At 39.7% G+C, this 25,547-nt stretch overlaps 1 protein-coding gene across 5 annotated transcripts in view; it reads left to right on the top strand.

The window, feature by feature from the left end:
• Nucleotides 1–25,547, top strand: part of LOC107091852 (growth factor receptor-bound protein 10-like) — a 79,055-nt gene that overhangs the window by 24,844 nt on the left and 28,664 nt on the right. For 3 of the 5 annotated variants that reach the window (XM_015386023.1, XM_015386020.1, XM_015386022.1), the window contains exons 4-6: nt 1,081–1,345; nt 4,310–4,433; nt 24,148–24,304. In XM_015386023.1, coding sequence (XP_015241509.1) covers nt 1,081–1,345; nt 4,310–4,433; nt 24,148–24,304 — 546 coding nt within the window. Of the gene's footprint in view, nt 1–1,080; nt 1,346–4,309; nt 4,434–22,591; nt 22,784–22,854; nt 23,972–24,147; nt 24,305–25,547 lie in introns of those variants that run through there. The other 2 variants (XM_015386024.1, XM_015386025.1) reach the window with 2 other exon arrangements.

Here is a 25,547-nt window from a genome sequence, read left to right as displayed (position 1 = left end):
AACCTGTTTTGGCTCCTCTAGCGATTAAAGCACATATAGGGATATTATAGGGATATAATCACATAAGCATTGCTTAGACAATTCCTATGATCAGACTAATCATGACGGATTAGTCATGTTGGTTGTGAGTAAAGTCATGACGCTTTATAAAGTTATAAAAGCAGGTTAGTGAATCAGTACATATAAGGCATCAATATTTAAAACCCATACTATTGTATTGCCTTGGAAACAATTTATTTTCAAGTGTTTGTAATTAATACGGCAAAACAAGCTTTTTTCCCAAGAAGAACGTAAGCAAATGCTGTAATTATGACAAAAAAGGTTAGCTGTTGTGTTCAGCTGTTTAGGAGGTTAGTGGCTTTGTGCATCTTTTCAGACTCCTTTTCAGTGTGGGGAATATAATTCACTTTTTTCCTCCCTCTTAATATTTTTGGTTAATTCCCTATTGTCTAAATTAGGTTTTTACAAGATCCCTTTTAAACAAACCCTGACGTGTACTCCTGCAGAGGGAGAGATGTTTCATTTCAGGATCATTTCAAATTCTTTTGATTTCAGTTGTTGATGAGCCTCCACGGTTGATTGGCAGGTGATGTCAATCATTCAATCTGGAAATTATTCAAAGCTGATTTTAATCCAGCAAACAGGGAATGGAGGATCTGTTGGAAGTGTAATTCTCAATAACACAATAATCTGTTGGATCCGCTGATCTACATCTCTGCCACTGGAGCCTGTAGCTCGCTGCCAGTATCAGGAAGATGACCCAGCCCACCAAGCTGCATGGTTTTGGTTGAGCACTTAAGGTGTCAGATGGTAGTTAGGTATGCTTGCATCTGTAGTGCAGCTCGCCCCTTTTCTCTACCTGCAGACTGTTGCCCTATGTGCAACATCAGGCTTATCTTGAGTTCCCTGGAAAAATATTTGCTTCAGATAAAGATGTTCAATCATTTTGTTGAATATATATCTTTTCATTGGGGTAGGTAATGGATTTGTGTGGTCTGTTCACTTAGAAAGCAACCCATAGAGTTAAGGAGCACTATTTTTATGTCTCACCTCTTCATCTCTTCACCTTCTACATTCCAGCTGCCTCCACCGATGACGACGTGGACCTGGAGCAGCTGGTGAATGACATGAACTCCTCGGTGGAGAGTCTGCAGTCCACCCAGGGAGAGACGGCACTTCTCTTAAACAATGGTCACGTGCACGCCTCGCACCACCAGCATCATCACCTGTCTGCTCATGTGGGACACAGTCAGATCCACCGTCGCCACCCCCCGTCCCTGCACCCTTCTCCTCCGTCCAGGGAGCAAATGAAGCACTCTCAGCCCATGCACATCCAGGCTGTCAGGTAAACACACCAAGCCTCTGGTATCTGTATGGATTTAACTGGATTCAACATAAGGACAACTGACTGCTTTGTGTTTCCAGCATTATTACTGAGAACCCTATTGGCTACTTTCACACTGCAGCCTGAAGTGGCCAAAATCCAATTTTTTTGCCCATATGCGACTGGATCTGATCTTTTCATTGCATTCTGAACAACACAGATCCGATTTTTTCCAATCCGACCCAGGCCACTTGGCTATGTGGTCCTGAATGCGATACAAATCTGATCTTTTCAAATGCGACCTTTGTCTGAACGGCCAGGTCGCATTCATCTGACCTGAAGGTCATTAATACCGGACAGAGGTCACTATTCTGCGTCTTGCTACGCAGAAGCGGCAAGAAAAATAACCATGGCAGATGATGATGCAGAGATTAGTATTTATGTTTAAACATATTGAAAAGATTGAGTTTTTTATGGTTGGAAAAACCGTTAGATGTGCCCCGGCACTACCATCCATGTTTACTACGTGAAAAAAAGAGCATGCTGGCCTGTGATGTCATTGCGTCCTCTACTGCGCATGCGGGATACTTGCCTTGTCTGACTGCAGTTCACACAGGAGATCACATACAAGTCGCATATATTTGGAAATATGAACGGCAATGCGAAAAAAAATCGGATTTCACAAAAAAATCGGAATTGAGGATCAAGGCCTGCAGTGTGAACGTAGCCATTGTCTTTCACTTTTCATCCTTGCAAATTTACTGCTTTTAGATATTTCTGACACCACATAAAAAAAAAACGTAAAACATAATTTTATCGTCGTCTTTTAATTTATACCACTTAAATGTTTTAAAATGTTGCCTTGTAAAGCCACAATCTGTGATTTTATTGTCAATTTACCTGAAAGAAAAACAAAAAGAGGTGCATAACTAAGAGCGGAGAAATGGTCAACACTGAACATGTTTCCATTCAACTCTCGTGCAAATTTGGAGAGAATGTTGAAAAAAGAAAATGTGAATTAAATCTGTTTTTTTATCCATTGGAGCGAATTCATCAGACAAGCCGAAATGTAATGCCGGCGTTTGTGCAATGCATAACGGAACTCCACACAGACAGTTGTTTAATTCGGACACATTTTTAAAATCTTGCTTCTTTAAATTCTTTTATATCAAATTTAAGGCAAAAAGTTTTAATTAGTATTCCAAGTTAAATGTTTTTACAGAAATACTCCTAATTGTCGTTTGCAGAGATGTTTAAACAATGTGGAGCTTTTACATTATTTGCTAATAAAGTTCTCTCAAACCTAAAGACTACAAGTTTTGGGGAAACTTAAACCTAAAGGTTGACGGACTTTATAATATAAACCTTTTTTGATATGTGTGGTTTATCTCCTCCTCTGCGGGCTAATCCCAATCCTAGCATTGGGAATGAGAAACCTAGACCTCTGGTAAGGAGGTTTAATGATCTACTGAATTCAAAACATTTTGATGGCCAGACCTTCTTCTGTTTTGCATTTCCTGGATATATTATAAACGGTTCAGTTTACTTACTGAACAACAGCCACCTGTCTCTTTATGGCCTGTGGCAAAATGTAAGGAGGACTTCTTTTTGCTAACAAAAGTATATAATTTCTGGACTACACAGGGTCTGCCTGCTTTTCTTGATCTTCGGGATGCTGTTTGTACTTTTAAAGGCCCCCTGCCACATTATTTCAAGAATGCCTAGGCCATTAACTCACTCGGGTTTTGTACAAAGGCTTTCTAATTAAATTACAGCTCCCTGTTGGTTTATTACATATTGTGTGTTTTATATTTTGTTTATTTGCTGGTAAACTTGAGCTTTTTCTGTGTTTCCCACAGAAAGAATATATGACCTGAGGTACAATATTGCGCCTACATGGCATGAGTAAACAAAAGTAATTTCCCCAGTGAAGGTTGGGGAAAAAACATAGTCTAAGATCAACTGTGTACAAGCACAAAGAACATTAGAAGCAGGGATCAAATTTGGCATGAAGTGTGTACATTGAAGCTGGAGCTCAAAGCCTGGAAGCTGCAAAGCAGATGGTTGCATGAGTAAGTTCCACCAGCAGGAGGCGACATCGTACAATAATGTTTATGTCTGCTGATTGCACCAGGTGCAAAGATTATTTTAGGTCCAAAAAGTACTAAGTAAACACGATATTCAGATATTTGGTGTGTGTGTGTTTTTTTTAGTGCAAAAAGGTCTGAAAATAAGTAAAAATGTCTTCAAAAAAATGTCTTAAAAAAATAAAAATATGCTCTTGAAATAAGACAATAAAGATGTTTTTCATTGAACATCAATGTAAAGCCTTACATTTCACTGGAAAGTTTTCCCACCTGCTCAAAACAAGGAAAGCACTCATTTCAGGATAAAATTTACTTATTTATCCTTCATTTTTGCCACTTTTAATACCATAGCATGTTACTGGACGCCTTAATGACCTGTAACAACCATCCTTCACCAAACAAGTGCATTCAGGCTAATATTAAACTACAAACAAATTAATTCTGTTAGCTACCCTTGACTTTTTGACGTTTTTATTTAAGCATTATGCTAAGTATGGATTTGCAAAGGGGATATGGATTTAGCAAAGATTTCACAAAAGACTAAATCCATATTTCTCTGTCTTTTTTTCTTTTTTCAGAAGGCTTGAAACTCATGTATCATTTCCTTCCCTCTTTTAACCATGCACTGTTATTTTTGGCTCTATCAAATATAATCCCATTAAATACACAGATGTTTGATTTTTGGGACTTTTGCAAGGCACTTTATATCTGAAATGACCTTTTAATGTGTTATTAATGGCTAAGCCAAACCTTCAGAACATTCAGTGTTCAGGCTGTGATGGTTTTTTTTTTTTTTTTAGATTACATCAGACTTGTGTTTTGTAGATTAGATTTCTCTCAGCTCATTTACTGGTATACTCTCAGGCAGCAACAGAAATGAGTTTGTCTCCCTCTGCAGGTGTCTGCAGGAAGAGCACCAGCTGCGTCCAGCCTCCCTGCCGGCCATCCCCAACCCTTTCCCCGAGCTCTGCAGCCCAGCAGGATCCCCTGTTCTCAGCCCGATACAGACCTCCGACCGCCATGCAAGTACACCTTCACCACGTCATTTACTGTCATCACCACATTCAGTAAATTAGAATATTAAAAAGGTGGCATATATTAAACACTTATGTCCCTTTTAGTCAAATTTTATCATCACTCACATGGCAGTGTGTGTATCCAGATACTGCATGTCTGTGAGTTATTAGAAATCAGCTGAGTGGTCTGCTATCCTCAGGACAGACTAGTGTGTGTTGACTTTGGCTGTGTACCGGCGTTTCTTCCCTTACACAACAGCTCACCCTGGGTTATCTGACCCTGTGAGTGTGCTTACTGCTCCAGAGTCGTTACTATCAATCATGCACACAAACACAGACTGTGTTTTGCCGGGGTTGAAGGTGAGCCGTGTCACCAGGATGCTACAGATAGAGCACAGACTTCCGCCATAGAGCCAACAAGCCGAATGGGAACGTCTTCAAGTCGGATCTCCCTGCGCCTCCTGAATCCGTCAGCCGGATTCGGCAGGACAGACTCATTTCCGCTTCACACGCTCTTACCCTGGCTGTAAGTGTTAAGTGTGTGTGTGTGTGTGTGTGTGTTTGTGTGTGTGTGTGTGTGTGTCGCAGTCTTGCCTTTCCTTCCCTCTTGTTTAGCCTCCTGTTTCAGGAATGTTCCATCCGTCACAGATGTTTTCAGGATGCCCAACCTGAACAACAAAACTTGTTTTAGACGGCCACTCACTTGTTCCTGTCACTTCGAAACACACACGCACACACACGCACACACACACACACACACACGCACATGCACAAGTCCCCACATGTGCTATAATAGATCCTTGATAAGGCAAAGCGTTATTTTTGAGTTTTGTTGACATCATCTCACAAGGTCTGGAGTCACAAATCAAGTTAGCAGTTTGTACAAAGAATCCTTTGTGTGCCCGTGAGTCCCACAGCGAAGTAAATGTCGCCTCATGGCTTTCCCAGATTATCTTCGTTATGTCCACATTTTGTCCATTTGACTATTGTCCGTGTGCGCCAACAGAAAAGGTTTTATTTTTCCCTTAGATGTGTATTTAGGGTCGGACCTTCATTCTGGTTTAAGGAGGTTCCAGTATTCTTTCTACACACTCGCATATTCAAACTGGTAATACCAAAAACATCAGCAATAGATTAAAAAATAACAAATAGGCCTGCAGGTTGTACAGAGTCTTGAATTTAAAGGTATAGTGGAGGATTTTCGCGAACATTGAAAAGAGCCGCCCTCTCCACTTTAAATAAAATTGCACATGCACAACCCTGTATCCGCTCCCATGAGGGATCGGCTATTAAACGTGTGTGAGAGCATGCATGCATGTGCCCATTTCACCTCAAGGGTGTGTGGGGCACAATAAGGCGGTCGCTCGGATGGATCTCATATCACCCTTATTTTTATACAAAAAGTTTCCCCCCTAATAAGACTACTGGTACATTAAAAAAATCATGACATGCTTGTATTTGTGTGTTTGCTGCAGTGGAAATGTGGACATGTTTGCAGGGTAAATAAGGATCTGTGGCCACCCTATAACTACTAACGATGCAAATTGAAGAATAAATAAACTTATCTTCCCTGGAAATTTACAATATAGAGCTATATAACTTTACTAGCAGTGATGTAAAAGGTATTTCTCCAAATAGCTTGCCCACCTTTACCTGTTGAGTAGAAACTTTGCAACCGCTGCATCAGTGGGAAGCCCGACCTGTGCTTTTAGTGTACGCCATCACGTGAAAGAATCTCCCAAAAACAGTCTGGTCTTGTTTCTGTCTTCTTCTCAATCACTTCATAGACACTTTTTCTCTAATGACCCTCGGCCATTTTCAAAGAACCACAGTGAGACCCCAAGCATCTCCCTGAAATGAGTTTTTGGAACTTTGGAACGGATTGACGATTACGAGGACCACTTATTTTGATGATCCACCCGGATAAAGAACATCCTCCACTAACCCTTTAACCAAAAAGTGATGCATTTATGAATTCCTTACCATTGGGTTCATTGCTACCTGCTGATTAAAGGTTGTAAAGCAGGATCTATCTGCATGTTTTGTGTCAGCATATGCAACTGCAATAAGGGTTTGGAGTGTTTAATGTTTTCTAAATATCCTTGCCATGAGTTTTAGACTATGTGAAGGAGGCGGTATTACTTTAACCTGCTTCTAGTGCAGCAGAAGCCGGGGTTCCTTAATATTTTTGTCCTTTCTTCCATCTTAATTAGAAGCACAGCTTCTATCCTCTCTTCCTGGTGCCCCTACCTCTGCCTTCCTATTGTCCTTTCATCCTAGTGTCCTTCCACAATTCCCACCTGTTGTTCTTTTTTTCCTTTTGTTCTTTTACAAGTCACTTCGTCCTTCAGTTTTCCTAGATTTTTTTTTAATCTTTTTTTTTAACACTTCTTCTTCTTTTTCACCTTTGTTAACCAAATAAATTATTTTCTTGTGTCGTTTCTTCTTTCCTTTTCTTTGCCCTTTCTGCTCTGTATCTTTCCATTTTTTCTTCTTTTTTGTATTTCTGTGCTTGGGTCCTTGTATTGTATCTCCTTACTTGTGTAATTTATTCTTTTCTTACTTATCTTCATCCTCTGTTCTTTGTTTCTCATCTTCCTTCCTCTTTTTATTTATTTATTTTTTTACAGATTTCCTGCTTTCAGTCCTACAGTAAAACTTTTTTTTTAATTCATATTTAAAGTTTATATTCTATAAACATTAAAATCAACACAGAGGACAGAGAACTCTGGAAAGCTTCCTGGAAAGTCTGCAATCCAAACATTGTGTAGAAAGTGAAAGAATGTTGATTTCAACCTTCGACATACTTAATGAACCGCAGGCCCTAACCTGCTTCTCATCCCCCATCCTTCATATTTTACCTGAAACACACTTAGTTTGCAGTTGTTGCAATGCTCATGGTGTTATGCAATCGTTCAAATCAGCTGTTCTGGATCAGGAACACATCTAAACATAAAGGCTTATGGGTCACGGTTAGGGACTTAATGCACACATTGACCATCCAAACCACTATATATGTTCAACCCACTGCATCACCACAACCCAACATATCAGCTACTGCTAACACAGATATTAAGACAGTGTTGTTTTTAAAATAGAAATTTTCTAAATTTTGGCACAATATGATATTACCATTTATATACATGTTTATGCCAGAATGAATTGACATTTAAATATGATTTCCCTATGACTTGAAGCAAACTTATCAGGTTCCAAAACCCTTTAGTCAGACAACTTAAATTTACCATTCACTGCGATTCGACAAAATTCTATATACCGAAGACGCAGATAAACTCATAAAGTCCTGCCAATAGATGGCGATGGTGTACAACAGTGTTTGCTGATTGTGCCCTGGTGCAAAAATGTTCCCCATGCTCAAAAGGTACCAAGTAAACATATCAGGAAGTTCACTTTAGTGAGCATGCGTTTGTGTTATGTGTTCTCCATAGGTAAAGGATTTGCCCCTTTACTAAATCTATGCCTAAGATGTTCTACGACTTTGTTTAAGCGAAGTTTAAAACAAAAAAAATCAAACCATCACTAATCAAATCAGATGATTGCTGCGCTGGTGATTCATTACCCAATAGCTTAGTTGCTAGCAATGTAGAGCTGTGGGATTGTAGAATTAAGCTATCAGCTGACCAACAAACAGATCTATAAATAATTTATACTTATGACAAATGAATGTAGACAGGACTCACGTATATGTTCCTGCTCACGATCTGGTATTTTTCTCTTTGAGCTATATTTGAACTTCCCTATAAACATTGTTTTAAAGGCCCTCAGAGTGATGCACACCCTCCTTAATGAGCTAATAAATCAGTGTGTGTGTGACATCACTGGATTACACTTAGCATTCCCTTTGACTCTTTTTGACTGGAGGGAATTTAAAGCTCCATGTACCAGGATGATAACATCTATGTCTGAAGTGCCAAACTGACTTTGGTTGGAAGTAAAGTTTCACAGGTTAAGCTGTTCCTCATGCTTAATTCTTATGAGGGCCATTTCCCATGAAATTTGTGCCAGTCTCGCAACATTCAGTTGAGTCATGTTCCCCCTGCCTTTCACGGGGATTTGGTCAGGTCCCATCTGTCATCGTTGAGCAAATGCGTTTGCTTTGGCACAGTGGCTGTAACGCAACTCAAGCTTTTAGTTGTGTCCAGAGACGGTATCATGAACATCAGGGTCAGAGGGTTGGACCCAGTAGATAAATATACATTTAGTCTCAAGCAAATGATCTGGATTAAAGCCATGTGTATCACCAAGCCTTCTGAAGTAGCCTTGAGCAAGACACTGAAATTCATCCAGATTTCTGCTCTGCAGCTGACCCTGACATCTCACGTCCGTAGGGATGGATGGTCTTGGATGTTCATTATTTGCTCTGTGGTTCGTTTCATATAATTACAGCTTTTAAAATCTGACAGTAATTAGAGGAAAGGTGGCCCTTTGCAGATGTATTCTTTGGCTTTGTGCATTTTCACATTTTCTCCCATTAAAACCAATAACTCTGATGTATTTTACCCGGATTTCATGTCATAAACCAGCACAAAGATGTTCAGTTTTTGTGAAGTGAAAGGTGAAAGTTGCATGATTTAACTTTTTCGCTTTAAAAAAAAATCCAGTGCAAACTTTTACAGTAAATATTAATGACCCTGGTTTTATTTCTGAATATTAAAGAAGCTGATCTAAAAACATTCCTTGCCTTTAAGATTTCTATTCTCTGTAATTTGCTCCTCATCTTGTAAAAACCCAATAATTAATATTCCTGTTTTGGGTGTAATGGGGGGAAAATAGAAAAAAAGTTTAAGGTGTTATATTGGATTTGCAGGGCTGTTTTGGTCTTTGTAGAAGCTGTAGGCTTCGAGGGATGGTGGTCTGCTAATTTCACTGTCGCTTTAAGCAATTACAAAGTTTAATAATGAACATCGTCAGAGGAAATACTACCTGTCCAACAGTGTGTGTTTAAGGCTGCATTCATTAGTCTGAATTATGAGTTCTGTCATGCTAATTATGAATGGGAGACCTGTTTTGCTATTAAGCCGATGACCTCTTTTGCCTTATTGTGAAACATTTGGGGTCGCTCTACATTCAATTGTGGACCATTACTCCATTTTTACAGAGAGAAGATAACTTGACTGCATTTTTTTAAATTATTATTATTTTGGATGAAGGAAGACTTGTGCTTCTTTTTGGGATAGATGATTCCGCAGCAGGCTGCTCAGTGGGCAGTGGGTAGCACTGCCGCCAGGCAACAAGAAGTCTGCAGGTTCGATTTCTGACCCAGGGTCTATTTGCATGAAGTTTGCATGTTCTCCCTGAGTATGCGTGGGTTCTCTCCGTGTACTCCGGCTTCCTCCCACAGTCCAAAATGAGACTAAAATGCTCATATCTAAATCCACCTTAGGTGTGAGTGTGTGTGTGAATGGTTGTTTGTCCTGTTTGTTTCTGTGTTACCCTGTGATGAACTGGCGACCTGTCTGGGGTGTACCCTGACTCTCGCTTATAGACCATAGATAGGCACCAGCACCCCTTGTGACCCTACTTGGGTTTAAGCATGTCAGAAAATGGATGGATGGATGGATTCCCCAGCAATTCATGGTTGGTTTACTGCTTGTTTTTGTTCAAGGCCTGAAAAAGTTGTGTTTCTCATACTCCACTTCAGATATGCTTTATTTTAGGGACTTGTTTACTTTGGAAATTTTTTGGATTTAAGTTATCATTTGTTTGACTCCAAAGCCTTCTTGGTAGGTTGGTTTCCAGGTTCCTGCGACTGTTTTCATGTCTGCTGATTTCATCGGATGTTTACCAAAGAAGAAACAACTAAATGCATCGAGGTCGGGTTTTAAAACACAGAGGAACTCGAGATGAATCGGCGCCAAACCTTTGAAATGCATTGACTTGATTTTCTGGTATTTATTTTTTTTTTTCATTTTTTCCAAATGCTGCAGTTTTGCTGACATCAGACCAGTGGGATGATTAAGTAAATTACCTCAACATTTGTAAGCTCTTTGCTTTAATCAACAACCAACTGTGTGGTCTTTGCTTAATGTTATATTTCTCTTTGGAAGGGTTTTTATGGTATTATTTATTTATTAGCCGCCTTGAAATAAATATGCCTAAGTGCTGATTAATCTTCTATATTGATAAGGATAAAGCTCTTAAGACTTGGTCTCTTTAAGGACTCCTACCTCCCCTTTGATTCGGGGTCAGCTTATGTATTTCTGCACGCAATAGTCTGCTGACCCGCTGCAATCAGACGAGGTGCATTTCAAAGAAAAACCCCTCAGACCGGTAAGCTTGAAGTGGCAGAACAATCAGACCGAACCGTTTGACAGCCATTAGTTCACTTTATAATCTACCACAAATGATTTCTATCATTACCTGTTAATGAGATTTAATCTGACTGTAAAAGGATTTAGTTCAGATTGAAATGTAGGTCTGAGTAATTATTCCTGCCGGTGTTTGTGGGTTTAATAAAGATTTCCTGAAACTTTGAAGTGTTTTACCAAAAAACTAAATGTTTTGCAGTATAGTGATGTTGCAACTTGGTGTTTTCTGAGGATTGTTAGAACAAGGTTCTACATCGATGCATGAAGACCAACTTTTACATCGAACAATTAGAAGTGGCTGAGGCCTCGAGGGCTAATGTAATCTGGTTATTTTATGCAAACCAGTCAAGGCAGCAGAGTTGAACACAGAATATTAAAGCAAATGCGTAACTTGTGAGCCATCTATTGGATTTATTCGGGAAATTTTAAAAGATTTTTCAGGTCAATATGCAGAACTTGGCACATATCGATGCTCTGTGTTTTCTGGTCTACTGAAAAGCTAGCATATGTAAAATGAGAGGGTCGGATTTGTCACTGAATGGGTCATGTGATCAATAATGCCACTTTACTGCAGTCTGAGCTCCTCATATAGAACAACTTAAGTTGCTCCAGAGCTGTAGTTGTGCCCAAATATATGTTAGATAAATGAATTCCTCCTGGTAGGCATAACCAGAAGGTACATTGGAAGGGGGGGAGAGAGGAAAGTCTTTGTGGAGGAGGCCAGCAGCCCTGATCCTTACTGGTTTGAACCACTGGTTGCTTCCGCCTCACCTCTGGTTCCCATGGGAACCGTCTATTAAGTACCCGAATCAGCACACTTGATAAACAAAAATGACTTCATTTAATTTTTTGTGACCTATTGACACCAAACTCACTACATGCCTTTTTTGTGATCAGTTTTAACTGAATTTCTATTTTTTTTTATTCTCCTCTTCAAACCTAAAGTTTTTTTTCCTCCTAATAGCTTTTAGGTGACGGATAAAAAAAAAAAGTTAACTCATCATACCAGACAAGAGAAATGATACAGACTTGCTTTTATCCAATTTTAATGTATTTACTATTTTTTATGATGAGGAAACACATTAATTATTAATAAAGAAAATTAAATTTAATTAATTGTCTGTCCCTAAGTAGGGATGTCATGTCAGCAGAGATAATTTATCTGCTGATGTTCTCCCTCAGGGAGGTTACATCCCAAGCCAAGCCAATAAGGAAAAATCTGATGCATTAAGCCCTTTTTAACCAGAAGAATGCATCAGACAGTTTGAGACACAAATGTGCAGTAAATTGCAATAATAATGCCAGATGTAGACAGCATTATCTATTTATGCTGTTTTCTAGCAAAAATAAGTCGATTGATTGTGGAGGTATTCCTTTAAACATGAGCTAACTAAGCTATTTTATTTTTTTTTTACCTGATCAGACATATTTATGGCTCTTTGATGTAGGATTTAATCTCGACAAAGGAATGTTGCCTTGTTTTTTACGAATAACTCCATGACTTTTCAATCTGCTCGTCCAAAATGGTCCGCTATCAGATTCCAAAACGCAGATGGAGACTATGTAATGTGAAAATGCAGTGTAGCCAGCGGCCCTCAGGAGCACTAAACATGGACTTTAAAGGTCTAACGCCTCTAGTGGCTAAAAGTTAGAGAGCTTAAACAAGTACCTCTGAAGGTCACTATAGCTTATATTTAAGTTGCCTGACAAAGTCCCATAAACTCAGCACTTCTCAGACAGAATTTACTTTTGTCAAGAATTATTTTGATATTTTAAAATTGCATGATCTTGAACTTTTGGATCTTGTTCCAGAACCTGTGCTGTATGGCAACGTTATGGAAAGTCCTAACCAGACTTGGATCAAACAGGGAGGTTGAATAGGATGAAAGGAACATCTTTCCCATAGAGAGTTTGTTGTTTTCTGAAGTAAAGTTTTTTTTAAAGCTCTAATAGCCCACTAGCACTGAAAACGTCACATGTAACTGTGAATCTGTGAAGTTTTGGAGCAGTGAAGGCTGATGGCCAGGCAGACATACTCCATCTGTTTTATCTGACTTCAAGAGGTTAAAAAACAACTTATTTGTAATTTTTTTTTTATAATTAGCTCTGCAGACCTGCAGCTTATTGCATTTATTTGTTTTAAAGCAAACAGAACTGTGATAAGTTAAAAAAAAAAAAATTCATCCAATCATATACAACCTCACAAAGTTTTTACATTCATGCTAATTTTGCACAGTTTCTATCTTAGACAGTTAAATAAGGTGCTGCTTTCATTTTGTACATCTCTGATGTTGCTGCTATTTTCAAATATCCATTACTGTAAAAATGTCCATAGCTGGATATGGGTTATTTATTCTCGAGGTGCACAGTTGTTATATTGTTAAAACAGTTTACAGTACAGTATTTTAGTGTTTATCTTTTAACTCTTCACTGTTATTTTATTCTTATACATTTTTCTAAGGTCAGTATTTGTGTGACCGTTTTCTGTGACCATCTTTTGCTGCTGTAAACAGCAGAATTTCCCTATTGTGGGACAATAAAGGGATTTCGTATTCTATCTATTCTAATCAGAAAGCGTTCAGCTGTCATGATTATTCGGCGTTTTAACTTTCTCTGAAGGCCACAACATGACGCCACAGTTTTATTACCTGACAGTTTATTTCTTCAAATGTTTGGAGATGCGCGGCCTTTCTAACTAACCCCACAGTGAAACGCGTGGTGTTCTGGATGATGCTGTGATTATATTCTGCTGCGTAAGACAATTTGTGTTTGTAGGCCAAAAGTTCAGCCTGCGTCTCATTCACCTTTTTCCACGTTTGTTTATGTCCTCTACGTGACTGATGTCAAGCTCCAAACAGGAAATCTTATGACTCTCCTTTAGACTTTGGATCATTTCAGAACAAAATAAACATTTTCTCCATTTCTTAATGTTAGGATAACTGGATCATTACATGCATACTTCCTGATGTAAATATCAAAATACAAGCATCTCTGGTTTATTTACTTGGTTTATTATTCCTTTAGTTACTTTCTTCATTCTGCCTTGTTCATTATGTTGCGCTGTCCTACCTAAGCTTAGAGCGTCTTTACCTTTTAAACTTGAACAAATGATTTAATAGTGGATTTTACAGAACAATTACTCAATATGATAAAAAAAAAAAAAAAATAAAAAATCTCCATCTCAGAGGAAGAATAAAACCATCCAGACTATTTAGTAAAGGAGGTATGATATAAAATTAGAAATAAAAAGGTGATAACTGAAAAGAGAAAAAAATAAGAAAAAAAACACTTTAATTCATTTTAAAATTCAACATAAAAGCCTTCAATCTCTGTGATTTATCACTGGCTTTTTAAACATTTCTTTCAGTTTAACTAATACATTTAAATAATGTTATTTAAAACAATATAAGAAAGGATTTAAAAAATATTAAATGTTAAAATATGAAATGATTTCTTATGAAATGTATTTAATTAAATAGATTTAAAGTCATAAGGAAGTCATATTTAAATGTCAAATCATTCTGGCTTAAACATGTATATAAATATATTCTTTATCAGACTATATTGTCCCAAAATTGAGGAAAAAAATCCTGTCTTAAAATCAGTTCCTTTTTCGTTTTTCAAAGCCCAGTTAGTTATACGTCAGCCTAGACACCTAAATTCGGCCAATCATATATCAACGGTCATCTGTCCATTAAATTTTTTTTCGTCATAGCATCTTGATTCATATGTTGTAGCTAATATACGCAACGGTTGAAATAAGAATAATTTCCTTTCCCATTGAGTTCCGTCCCTGTGTTTATTGGGATGGACGTCTGTGTCTTCAGCAGGCGTAGAGCTAACAGAACTGGCAGCGTTGCGAGGCAAGGGCTCAAACATGGACGGCTGTAAGCCTTCTACACCAAACCAAGCTTCTGCCGCCCTGGCGTCCTCTTCCACAACATCTTCGTCCCCACTTTCCTCATCTAAATAAAAAATGTATGATGGAGGAGACTCATCCACGACCTCCGACACAAAACTCTACTCCTCTTGCATGTTTCCTCTGTCCATAGTGTTCCTTTGACAGTGTCATTTCTAAGTCACCAATTTAGTGCTATTTGGGACACCACTCGGGAGAATTCGAAAATGCAACGGTTGGATCTAAGAACCAACAGTGTAGAAATCCTTGCAGAGATGCGGGTTGGACCTGCACTGGATTCAATTAGGGAATCTTTTATACATTATAAACTTGAGATTTTACTCAACCTTAGAGCAAAATATTTAACATGGATACTGGACTAAATGACCTCAGAACATCTCTGCTCTCACCAAAAAGTGTTCATAACTTGAGATGTTGTTGCATAACCTGAAACACCTTATAACCTGTCTGCTGGCTCTGTATTATGCTGTTTGATCACCATTGCTAATGAATCCTCATCAGTTTTTTTTTAAATGAACTACCTGTGCATATTCTCCAATGACATTTGTATTAATTGAAGTTACGCCATCTGTCAGTCAATGAAAGAGAATGCTGGAGGTTAGTGTTTTGAGGGTGGACCAAAAAACTCAAACAAATATTCCCTCTTTTTTGGCATTACATTGTATATTTATGTTCAGCCTGGAAAAAGTTTGCTTTGTTTCATTAATTACAAACACGTCGTAATAAACTGCATCTAAGGCACTTTGCAGCCATGGCCTACAAGTATCATAAACAACCTGATTATACACGTGATAAAACATGCTTCAGATTTCCACCTTATCTTCTATGTATATTTACTTACCTGCTTTTGTAAAAGCAAAACTCAGTGGGATTTTGTTTCCCTTTTAATTTTCCTATGTAAGTGGAAAATGTGAGTTTTTATTTTTTATTATTGCCTTGAGCTAACTTTACTGATTTGATGTAGGGGAAAAAGCCTACAATGTGATTTAGGCTGATCCGGCTGAATGCCTCAGATAGGGTTAGGCTTCACTATGTTACCATTAAAACTATTCTGCATTGGAACTCTGTTTACACTGCCTTGCATTTCCATATTGGCGTAATGTTCCTGATGCCACATGGTGTTAAAGTAAAAATAAGCTAGATACAAATGCCAGCAAAATCTTCATTTTGAAATTTCTTCAAATGCATAATCTCATTTCTGATTTGCATAATCTCCCAATATAATTCTCCCATGTTTGCTCTTGTAATGGGTTAAAATTTGGATGCTACGTTTTTAGAAGGCTGAGAAGGAAACTGCAGTGAGTGTTGTTTATTCAGTAGAAAATGACAAAGATCCTATAATTATTAGCTTAAAAGGAAAGAGCCAGTCCCCTTTAACTATCGGAGCTTCAGCAGCATAAGATCACATGACTGCATTTTGAAGAAACTTGCAAGAAGGGCAGGAAAGGAGGGGAGAGGGGCTTCAAATATGTTAATTTGACCTTTATTATAGATCTATATATTTTATTGGCTTTGAGGTATAAAAAACAATAACTAACAGTTTGAACTTCAGTAGCGTCTTGCAGCTGTTGCTTGCAGCACTGCTTTTCTAAGTTATGTTGATCCAAAGCCATTGGAGAGGTTATCTGTTGGCTGCTTTCAGTGTTTATACATGAGAAAGCAGACTGTGTGCAGAGTCACTCACTGAGCGAAGAAGGCTTTTTCACCCTGCAGCTCATGTTACTGGAGAAGAGCCTGGCTCTGGCTTAAAACAACCAGATCAATTGTGCATACGCCTGTGCTTGTGTAAGTGTGTGTGTGAAGGAAAGAGAAAGAGGTTTAGGTGCTAATAAACCTCTTGGGCAAGTGGTTTTGACCCAGGTGCAGATTACTGTGTTTGACCTCTGACCCTATTGATGCATGTGTGGGTATGCGTGTTTGGTTAGGCATGTGCAGGTGTCCGCTGGTGACCCCTCCATCCAATATGTTGCCACTCAAATGTGCTGCTGACAGCATTTGTGTTTGTGTGAGATGTAAGCAGCATAGGAGACCATGAACCCAGTTACAATTTCACCCCTCACCCTTTGCTGTTAAAGTGGGGGGAGGGGAAGCAGAATAAGGGGGAAACAAGGCAAGGTAGGTTAGATTTAAACATGATCAAGATAAAGGGATGTGAATATTTAATTTGGTTTGCTACAATCAGATATGATAAGTCAAAAAGTAGACCTTTATTGTGAAGGGGAATCAAGAGAAGAGAGAGTTAATATCTATAAATAAACCACTTTTTTGCTGTTATATATATATATATAATTATTTATCTATTTTTATATTTTTTTGCTTTAGTTTTGAGGTCATGTCTCAAATTTTTCAAATGGACAAGAGACCATTTTACATTTCATCTACTTCTTGCCATTGTAGTTTATAGTAACCATGACCAGATGTTTAAAGTTGCTGAAGCCTTTTAGCTCCTTAAGGAAACCTACAGTAATGTGGATGAGCCTGATGAGTCTGGACAGAGCTCTGACTTCGACCCATGAACCTCTTTGGGCTAAATTAGTGACTAAGATCCAGGGCTTTTCGCCCAACATCAGAACATGACCTCACAAATGTGATTGTGAAAGAATGCTCAGAGATCCCTATAGATCCCTCCTTAACCTTTTGGACAGCCTTCCCACTTCATATATATATATATATATATATAAGTGTGGACCAACCTAATATTAAACCCCACTAAATTATAATAGGATGTATTTTAAAGGTGCATAGTCACTAGCATTTTTTATTACTATGCCAGTAACTCACTCAGATTGCAAACACAACATTTCTAAACGATTTCCCCATCCTGCTGCTACTAATTGTTTTTTTTTATGCTTTGTTTTTGCTTGATTTCTCAGTAACTAAAGCCTTTTGCGTATATTTATAGAAACAAAAGAAGTACAATGCTGTCCATGTGCAGCGGGGGTAAGCAGGAAATGGCCTACTGCAGCTAAACCAGTTAGAATCCTATTGCAGTGTGGAAATAATGAATAAAAGTCCAGTGTGAAAAGATCCTGTGTGGGGAAAAAAACAACAAAGAAAATATATTTTATTTCAAAAGGGATAAGAGTTAAACAATGCTCTGAATACAGCATGAACATTGGTTTTCCCGCACATGGGAGCTAAAGCTGCACGCGTCTTCAAATGTGGCTGCAGAGTGATGGATGTGTGAGTAAACGTCATTAATACTACATTAATACTAGTGATAGCAATGTTATTCTTAATTTCTAAAATCTAAGTAAGAACATTTTTATTAATAGATTGATAGGTTGATTGATTGGTCCTTGATGCTGTGTCATTGTTTGCTTTCATTAGGAACAGGAATTTTCTTTTTCTTTGGTGATCTGATGGGAGGCTCTGGGCAGATTGACAGAACGTAAAGTTGATGTAGATCGGTTTATTTAATTAATATCATTTAAGCCGGGCGTACACTGTGTGATTTTTTTTCAATTGTTGCACGCAGCTAATGCTCACGATTTATGTTCGGCCCGACGCTCTGGTGCGACCTACCTGCTCACACTGTACGACTAAAAACCACGTTGGACTCAGCTCCACAGTGAGATGGAGCTGCTCTACACGTCTATCCAGAAGCCAAATGAATAGAAGAGGAATATTGAGCACTTTAGTGAAACGCGCTGCCTTGGGAATTTGCGCATTTTTGTGCTGAAAGCCCTAAAAAGAAAAGGCGGTGACATATTTGGACAGAGACATGGCTGAACAAAGGTAGCTACGACGGTCTGTCAATTTTACAGAGAAAACTGCATTTCACCGATTGTATGGCTGCCATGCTGCTCTGCTGAGAGGAAGAATAAAAAGAAGAATCCTTCATTGCACACGTGCCCTGAGTGATTTTCCCACGACGGTCGGGAATCCTGACCTCACGATTCCTGATCGAGAGGTGACCGTGAGAGGCTGATCACCTCTCGTAACCCCCTGTACACTACACGACACACGATCAGGATAAAAGTCGGCCCCATCGAAAGATTTTAGCGCGACTGGAAAATCGGCCCGAAAATCACACAGTGTACGCCGGTATTTATTCTTTGACCACTCCAAGCTATAACTTTACTGCAAGGCATTGCAGGAAAGTTGTACTAGATAAGAAATCACAATCTATTTTTTCTGATTGTTATTTGGTATTGCCTATAGGTGGCACCACGTCTGTTTATGTTAGCTCATTACACCCAGTGATGGAATTCTATTTAAGCCCAAAAACTTCTATGAGAACAGATGGTTGGTAAATATAACCTTATTTCTATCATTATCAAATTTAACTGCACTTTTGAGTTCATATGTGAGCCAAAGTAGGTGATTGAATACTTTTGACAGTAGAATGTATGAAAGACTTTATTTAAAAATAAGAGCAATAAATACATTTAAGTGTTGAAAAGTTTTATATCTAGATATTTTGATTTACTGAGAGCATAAAATTTTTTTTGATTAGTTGAGTATTGGAGGACTAAAAAAACAATAGCTGCAGTCCTGACAGAGCATTTTTTATGATGTTTAGGGCATCCTTTACATGCAACCAGGGGAATTGAGGGAGGTAATGGAATCCAAAAACCGCATCCTATCAAAAAGACAGAAAATGTCTTCCCCTCCTCTCACTAAACCCAAAGACGAAAAAAAAAAACCAAAACAATAATATAACACTGTTTCCGTTACAGTATTATGTTTTAGACTCCGGAAAATGTCCTTTTCAGGTTCCCATACATTGGGATAAAGGAATAAAAACTGCATTTATGGCCTAATACTGATACCTTTTTTAAATGTTTCAGATTTTGTATTGTCTTTTTTTTTTCCAAATTTAATTATTTAAAAATTTTGGTTGACTTGATTTTTATGAGTTGCATTCCTTTCAAATCCTATTTTTAAGAGGAGAGATCTGTAAAACCGGATTTAGGGAGAAAAAGCCCAACTAGTAAAATCAGTCTCCCCTTCAAAAAATGAAAAAGTTAAATTTGTAAACTCAAATTTGAAAAAATGGAAAACTGCATAAATATTGGTTAAACTTTTGCATGCAGTATTTTTGCATTACTCTTAAAACGTTTGTTTTAATGGAGATATTTTAAAAGTGCCAATTTAGAAATGTATTTTATTTAGATTTTCTTCCATTCAAATTTCTCTCCATAATTGGTTATCAAGTATTGATAACCAATTATGGAGAGAATTTTGAACATTTCAATTCAATTCAGCAACGAAGTCCAAATCCCTAATTTTGGGAAAAAGAAAATATATATGTTGTTTTTGTTGTGGTTATTGGTTTAATTACTTTTCTTTTGTCAGTGTTCCTTAAAGGCCAGATGTGTACAATGGGTCTTACACAAGCTAGTGTAGTAAAACTCTCTCCTGAAATGTATGTCACTACAGCTCCTCCAAAGCTACCATGGGTCTGATTGCATCTTTCTTTATTGATATTGTTGTTGTCCTGCTTGAAGATTCTGTCAGGTCCTGATACTCTCCTTCCCTTTTTAGACGAAAATGGAATGGGTTTCTCCATCCATCTATCTATTTTCCATCACACTTTATCCCAGCTGGGGTCGCAAAGGGTGCTGGTGCCTATCTCCATCTGTCTCGAGGCGAGAGGCGGGGAACATCCTGGACAGGTCGCCAGTCTATCGCAGGGCAACACGGAGACAAACAGGCAGAGATGGGAAATGTGGAGTCAACAAGTCATCTCCATGTCATGTATTTAATCTACCCAGCCAATTAACCAGGTGAGTCCAATCTGCACAGGTTGATTCACGGTGAAGATTTGACTCACCTACTTCAGTGGTTGGGTAGATTAAATACATGACATGGAGATGACTTGTTGACTCCACATTTCCCATCTCTAAAAACAGGACAAAGAACCATCTACACACACACTCACACCTAAGGAGACTTTGGCTACGTTCACACTGCAGGCCTTGATGCTCAATTCTGATTTTTTAGTGAAATCTGATTTTTTTTTTGCGTTGCTGTTCACATTTCCAGATATGAAACCTTTATGTGATCTCCTGTGTGAACTGCAGTCATACAACACAAGTGTCCCGCATGCGCAGTAGAGGACGCGATGACGTCACAGGCCAGCGTTTACAGAAGTGTAGTGCCGGCGCGCATCTAGCGGTCTTTTTCAACCATAAAAACTCAATCTTTTTAATATTTTTAAACATAAATACTGCTCTCTGCATCATCATCTGCCATGGTTGTTGTTTTTCTTGCCGCTTCTGCGTAGTAAGACGCAGAATAGTGACGTTCAGGTCGGAGGAATCTGGCCTTTAAGACACAGGTCGCATTTTTAAAAGATCAGATTCGTATCGGATTCAGGACCACATAGCCAAGTGGCCTGGGTCGCATTGGAAAAAATCGGATCTGTGTTGTTCAGACTGTTATGAAAAGATCAGATCCAGGTCCAAATGGCCAAAAAAAAAATCAGATTTGGGTCACTTCAGGTTGCAGTGTGAACGTAGCCTTAGAGATGACAATTAACCTAACAGGCATGGGTTTGAACTGTGGCAGAAAGCCAGAGTACCCGGAGAGAACCCACGCATCAACAAGGAGAACATGCAAAAAGACCCCGGGCCAGGAATGGAACCCAGAACCTTGTTGCTGCAAGGCAGCAGTGCTACCCACTGTGCAGCCCAGAATGGCTTTCCAACTGACCTAACTCTGCTTTAAATTTAACCACAAATTGACCCAAGAAATAACATCTTAACAAAAAAAACATGTAAAAATGGAGAATCGAGTGAGGTATGCAAATAAAACAAATGCAAAAAGGAGACAGATTTTTGCTCCTCATGATCCTCTAAGCATGCTTGTTATCGCCTCTTGCTGATGTTCATTTCATTAATGTTCCTGCAATCTCTGTGCACTCATGACTCCATGCAGTCAGAGGAAGCCCTGACCCCTCAGGGGGGCTGCACTGTGAGTCAGGAGGAAAAGTCCAACACTAATGTGGAAAAAGGAAAAAGAAAACGGCTGCAGATGGTCTTCATAGTTTACATTTTGTCTTCCTCTTTCAAGAATGTGCGTGTGTGTGTGTGTGTGTGTGTTGGTGTGTGTGTGTGTGTGTGTGCATCTGAGTTCTCACGCATACTGTATTAGGGGCCAGCTGGGTTGGCCTGGGCTCTACACATGAGCCTGATTATGACTCAGTATTGCATTACTGACATTCCTCAATAGATATTTTCTTTTTCTCCGTTCCTCTTCTTCTTTCCCTTCTTTCCAGCTAAACCTTCCCTCGTTCTGCTCCTCCGTGACCCTCACAGCAAAGCCCTAAACGCGTGGCACATTAACCATTTGTCTCCACATCATTTAGGTTTTTTTTTTCTTTCTCTCTCTCTCTGGTGGATGTTGAAGCTGTCGGTGTGAGTTACACATGTTGCTATGGCCCTAACACTTCAGCCCAGTATTTCACATGCAGCTGAGGAGGAGGACGAAGATAGGAGGCGAGGGGAGGGGCCGGGAATCGGAACAGTCGGAGCCCGCTCGAAGAAAATGTCAGAAGATGCAGGAGAATGAGGGACGAGCCTCTCGGCCCCGTGATTGGCTCAGTAGTTTGAGCTTGTCTGCATGTGTGTTTGAGGAGTTGTGGGCGTGTTTTAGGAGGGGAGAAACACGGCGTGGCGCCATCAGTAAAAGGAGCTGACGGAGACAGTTTTTGGACAGCGGGATCAGGTGGATGAAACACAAACCTTGAGATAAGAGAGTACGTGACAGGTAGCAGCTCCCCGTTTACAAATCCCACACTGGGTTAATCCATGAGGAGGAGGAGGAAAGGAGCGACTGCTCATACTCCTCCTCACGGCTCAGCTTTTTATGCAGCACTGGAACGAGGAGCAGCCTCCTCCGTCTCTCCTTTACTTTCGTCCTTCCTCTGCCACTTCCTGCCCCCCTCCCCACCCCTTTTCCCAGTTACCTCTCGAACATTTGCCTCGCCAATCTGTCCTTCCTTTCCTCTCTCTCTCTCTCCCCCTTCTCGCTCAGTCTCCTCTCTCTCCCTCCCTGACTTCCTCCTCCCTCCCTCTGTGTCCCTCCGTGTCACTGGAGAGTGTCTCAGTGTGAAAATGCCATCCTGTTCTCCAGACTGTTGCCTCTTACAGGCTGTGGAGGTAAGGGACCTGTGTGTGTGTGTGTGTGTGTGCGTGCGTTTCTTCTCCGATCTTCTGTTCTGAGGCTTACATCGGGGTTTTTCACGTGAGCGACCAGTTGGCAGTTTTCAACCGTATGGATCTGTGTTGGTTTTCGTTTTTCTTGATTTTGTGTTTTTAAAAGTTTTCTTAAACTAAACCTACGCATCTTCCGTTAACTTTACCGTTATTGTGTGTTTGCTTGTGGAGAGGCATGTGGGAAGAGAGGAGGCAGGCTTCGGGCTTTGCAGAGGGCAGAAAAAGTGCAGTGACGTTGTTTCGGGTTTCAGACTGAGTCTTTGTGTCTGTCTTCTGGTGCTGGGGATGTTTTGTGGTTTTTTTTTCGTGTGTTTTAAGCATTTTGTTTTAAATATTGCGTCTTCTTAACTTTGCTAAGCTTTTGTCAGGCTTCATTTTCCGCCCCCTCCCTCCTCACGTCCAGCCCCTTATAGCCATCACCAGTCTTCTGTCTCTTCATGTCATCTAAAGCAGCGGCTTCCTGTGCAGAAAACGTGTCAATTTCTGCTTCCACAAGAGTGAACAAACAAGCATGCACACCTATAAATGGTTTTTGGAGCGTTTTGGTGTCGTCTTTTTGGTTTGCAGACACTTTCTGACGCTGGTTCCCTCAGAGAGGGAGTCCTGTGCTGTCAGTCTAGCGCTGCTGGGGTGAGGGTTATCAGTGGAGCGCCGCACTCAAATGAGGGCAACATTACACCCGGTTTAAATGTCGCTTTGGGCACTGGGCTGGAATGGTTCAAAATGGCGCAACAATGGGAGGTTCTCCAGCGTTAAACCCGATCCGTTTGCTGCTCCCAGCGGTGACATTTTTAATGACAAAATGCAACATCTATAAATCTAACGGGTTATTTCACTGACCAAGTGTGACTGTGGGACTTTGTATAAATCTGTGTTTGGCTCAGTCTTGTGTCCGAATGGTTTGGTTCCTTGCGTGTGTGTGATTTCTGGGATCAGATGCGTACTCGCTGGGTTTCGTTGGACTAAGTTTTTGGCTGCGCTGTGGACAAAAGGGCTGAACTAAAGGCGCAGGGGCAGGCCAGCCTTTCCTGGACGTCATCCCTCTGTTTTTTTTTCTAAAAGCTCCTTTCATGTTCGAGTGACAGAATCATGTGAACAAGACCTTTTTTAAGGGTGGACCTGGTCATGGAGGTAAATTTAGACACTGCTGTTTTCCTTTTATGTGGTTTTCTTTCATATTCTCCGTATAATCTTAATTCGTTGAAGCCAACTCGGGACACTCCGCACACATCACCTTTTTCTCTTCTCTCCTGGTGGCGGAAAACAAGACCTCCACTGCTCTTACGTTCATCTGTGTGTGTTTTCAGATTGTGAAGGTTTGGAGCGAGGATGGTGCCGGCAAAGTGGTGGAGATCCCGGCAGACATGACAGCGAGAGATGTGTGTCAGCTGCTGGTCTACAAGAGCCACTGCGTGGACGACAATGCCTGGACGCTGGTGGAGCACCACCCTGTCCTCGGCCTCGGTAAGGGAACTTGTCCAAACGTGGCTCTGATGCACCGATGCGTATCTGAGCAAATTTTTCCTTTTTGCAATTACATAAAATAGAGCCTTCCTTACACTTTATGTTAATACAGATTATTGCAATCAATGTAGCCAAGGTAAATGTGAACATAGCTAATTCTATCCGCCTTAATAGTTCACCAAAGCTCCAATATACACACTTAAAAGCATGTAAACCAGGTTAAGGAGGATTATATTTCCTCTATAGCCCTCTATTTGCCTACAGTGCATCTTTTTTGCTCTTGTGCATCATCACTGAACTCTTCCGTGCATCTGCAGAGGTAGACAGACTCTCCAGGGTGTGCCTATTGTGTTGTGCAAGACTTGAATTGGATCTTATCAGGGTAATGGAGCAAAACAATGAGATTTTATATCAATGAATGTTTTGAAAACACTTTATTTTATGTTCCTAAAGGAAACCCTAAAAGCTAGAGCTGTTTTCTGTTATTCAATACCAATGCGAACTGCAAATCTGCAATCTAACCCTAACCTTTCAAGCGGTGGCTTTGTCAAACTGTCTCTAGAGCTGCAGAATATCAATTAGTTCACTTTCAGGAACTTGAAGCTTTTTTTTACTAAACACCTTATATAGATGTTAGTGATCAAGGTCAGAAAGGTCAGGGAGGAAACTGGGGTCATTTTTATGATGGTGGTTTGTGTGGGTTGGTAACATCTCGTTATTTAGCAATACTAATAGTCATAGTGCAGCATTGATTTCCGCATTTATTCCTGGTTTTTGGTGAAATCTAAATCCTGAATAGACAATTTTCAGATTGTTTTCTTTTCCTTAGCTTCTCTGCTTCTTTTCTCACCAATGCTGCTGATGGCTAACGGAGTCTTGCTCCTTTAGTAACGGAGGGTAGTTCTGTTTTCTTCATCAGGCCAGTAGAGCTGGAACAAGCCAATTTCAACCTAAAACCCTTAAGGTTGATGCTTTTCAAGCTGAGGGTTGATTTTAATTTACACGTGTGGAATAAACTTCAACCTGTCCCTTCCTTCTTTTATGAATTCACTTTAGCTTGAGCTGCATGCGTGTATGCCTGTGTCTCCCTACCAGGGAGGTGTGGCAGCTATGGGATTATCCCTTTTCCATGTTCTACTTACAGTCCCTGCACCCTCCCTAATAATTTGCTCAAGGGGCTGGGGGGGAAAAGGGAGGGAGGGGTGACTGCTATTCCTCCTCACTTTTGCCGTGACTCCCTTTG

Source organism: Cyprinodon variegatus, unplaced genomic scaffold (genome assembly GCF_000732505.1).
Source record: "Cyprinodon variegatus isolate N-32 unplaced genomic scaffold, C_variegatus-1.0 Scaffold354, whole genome shotgun sequence".
Taxonomy (NCBI): Eukaryota; Metazoa; Chordata; class Actinopteri; order Cyprinodontiformes; family Cyprinodontidae; genus Cyprinodon; species Cyprinodon variegatus.
This window is presented reverse-complemented; position numbering and strand designations above follow the sequence as displayed.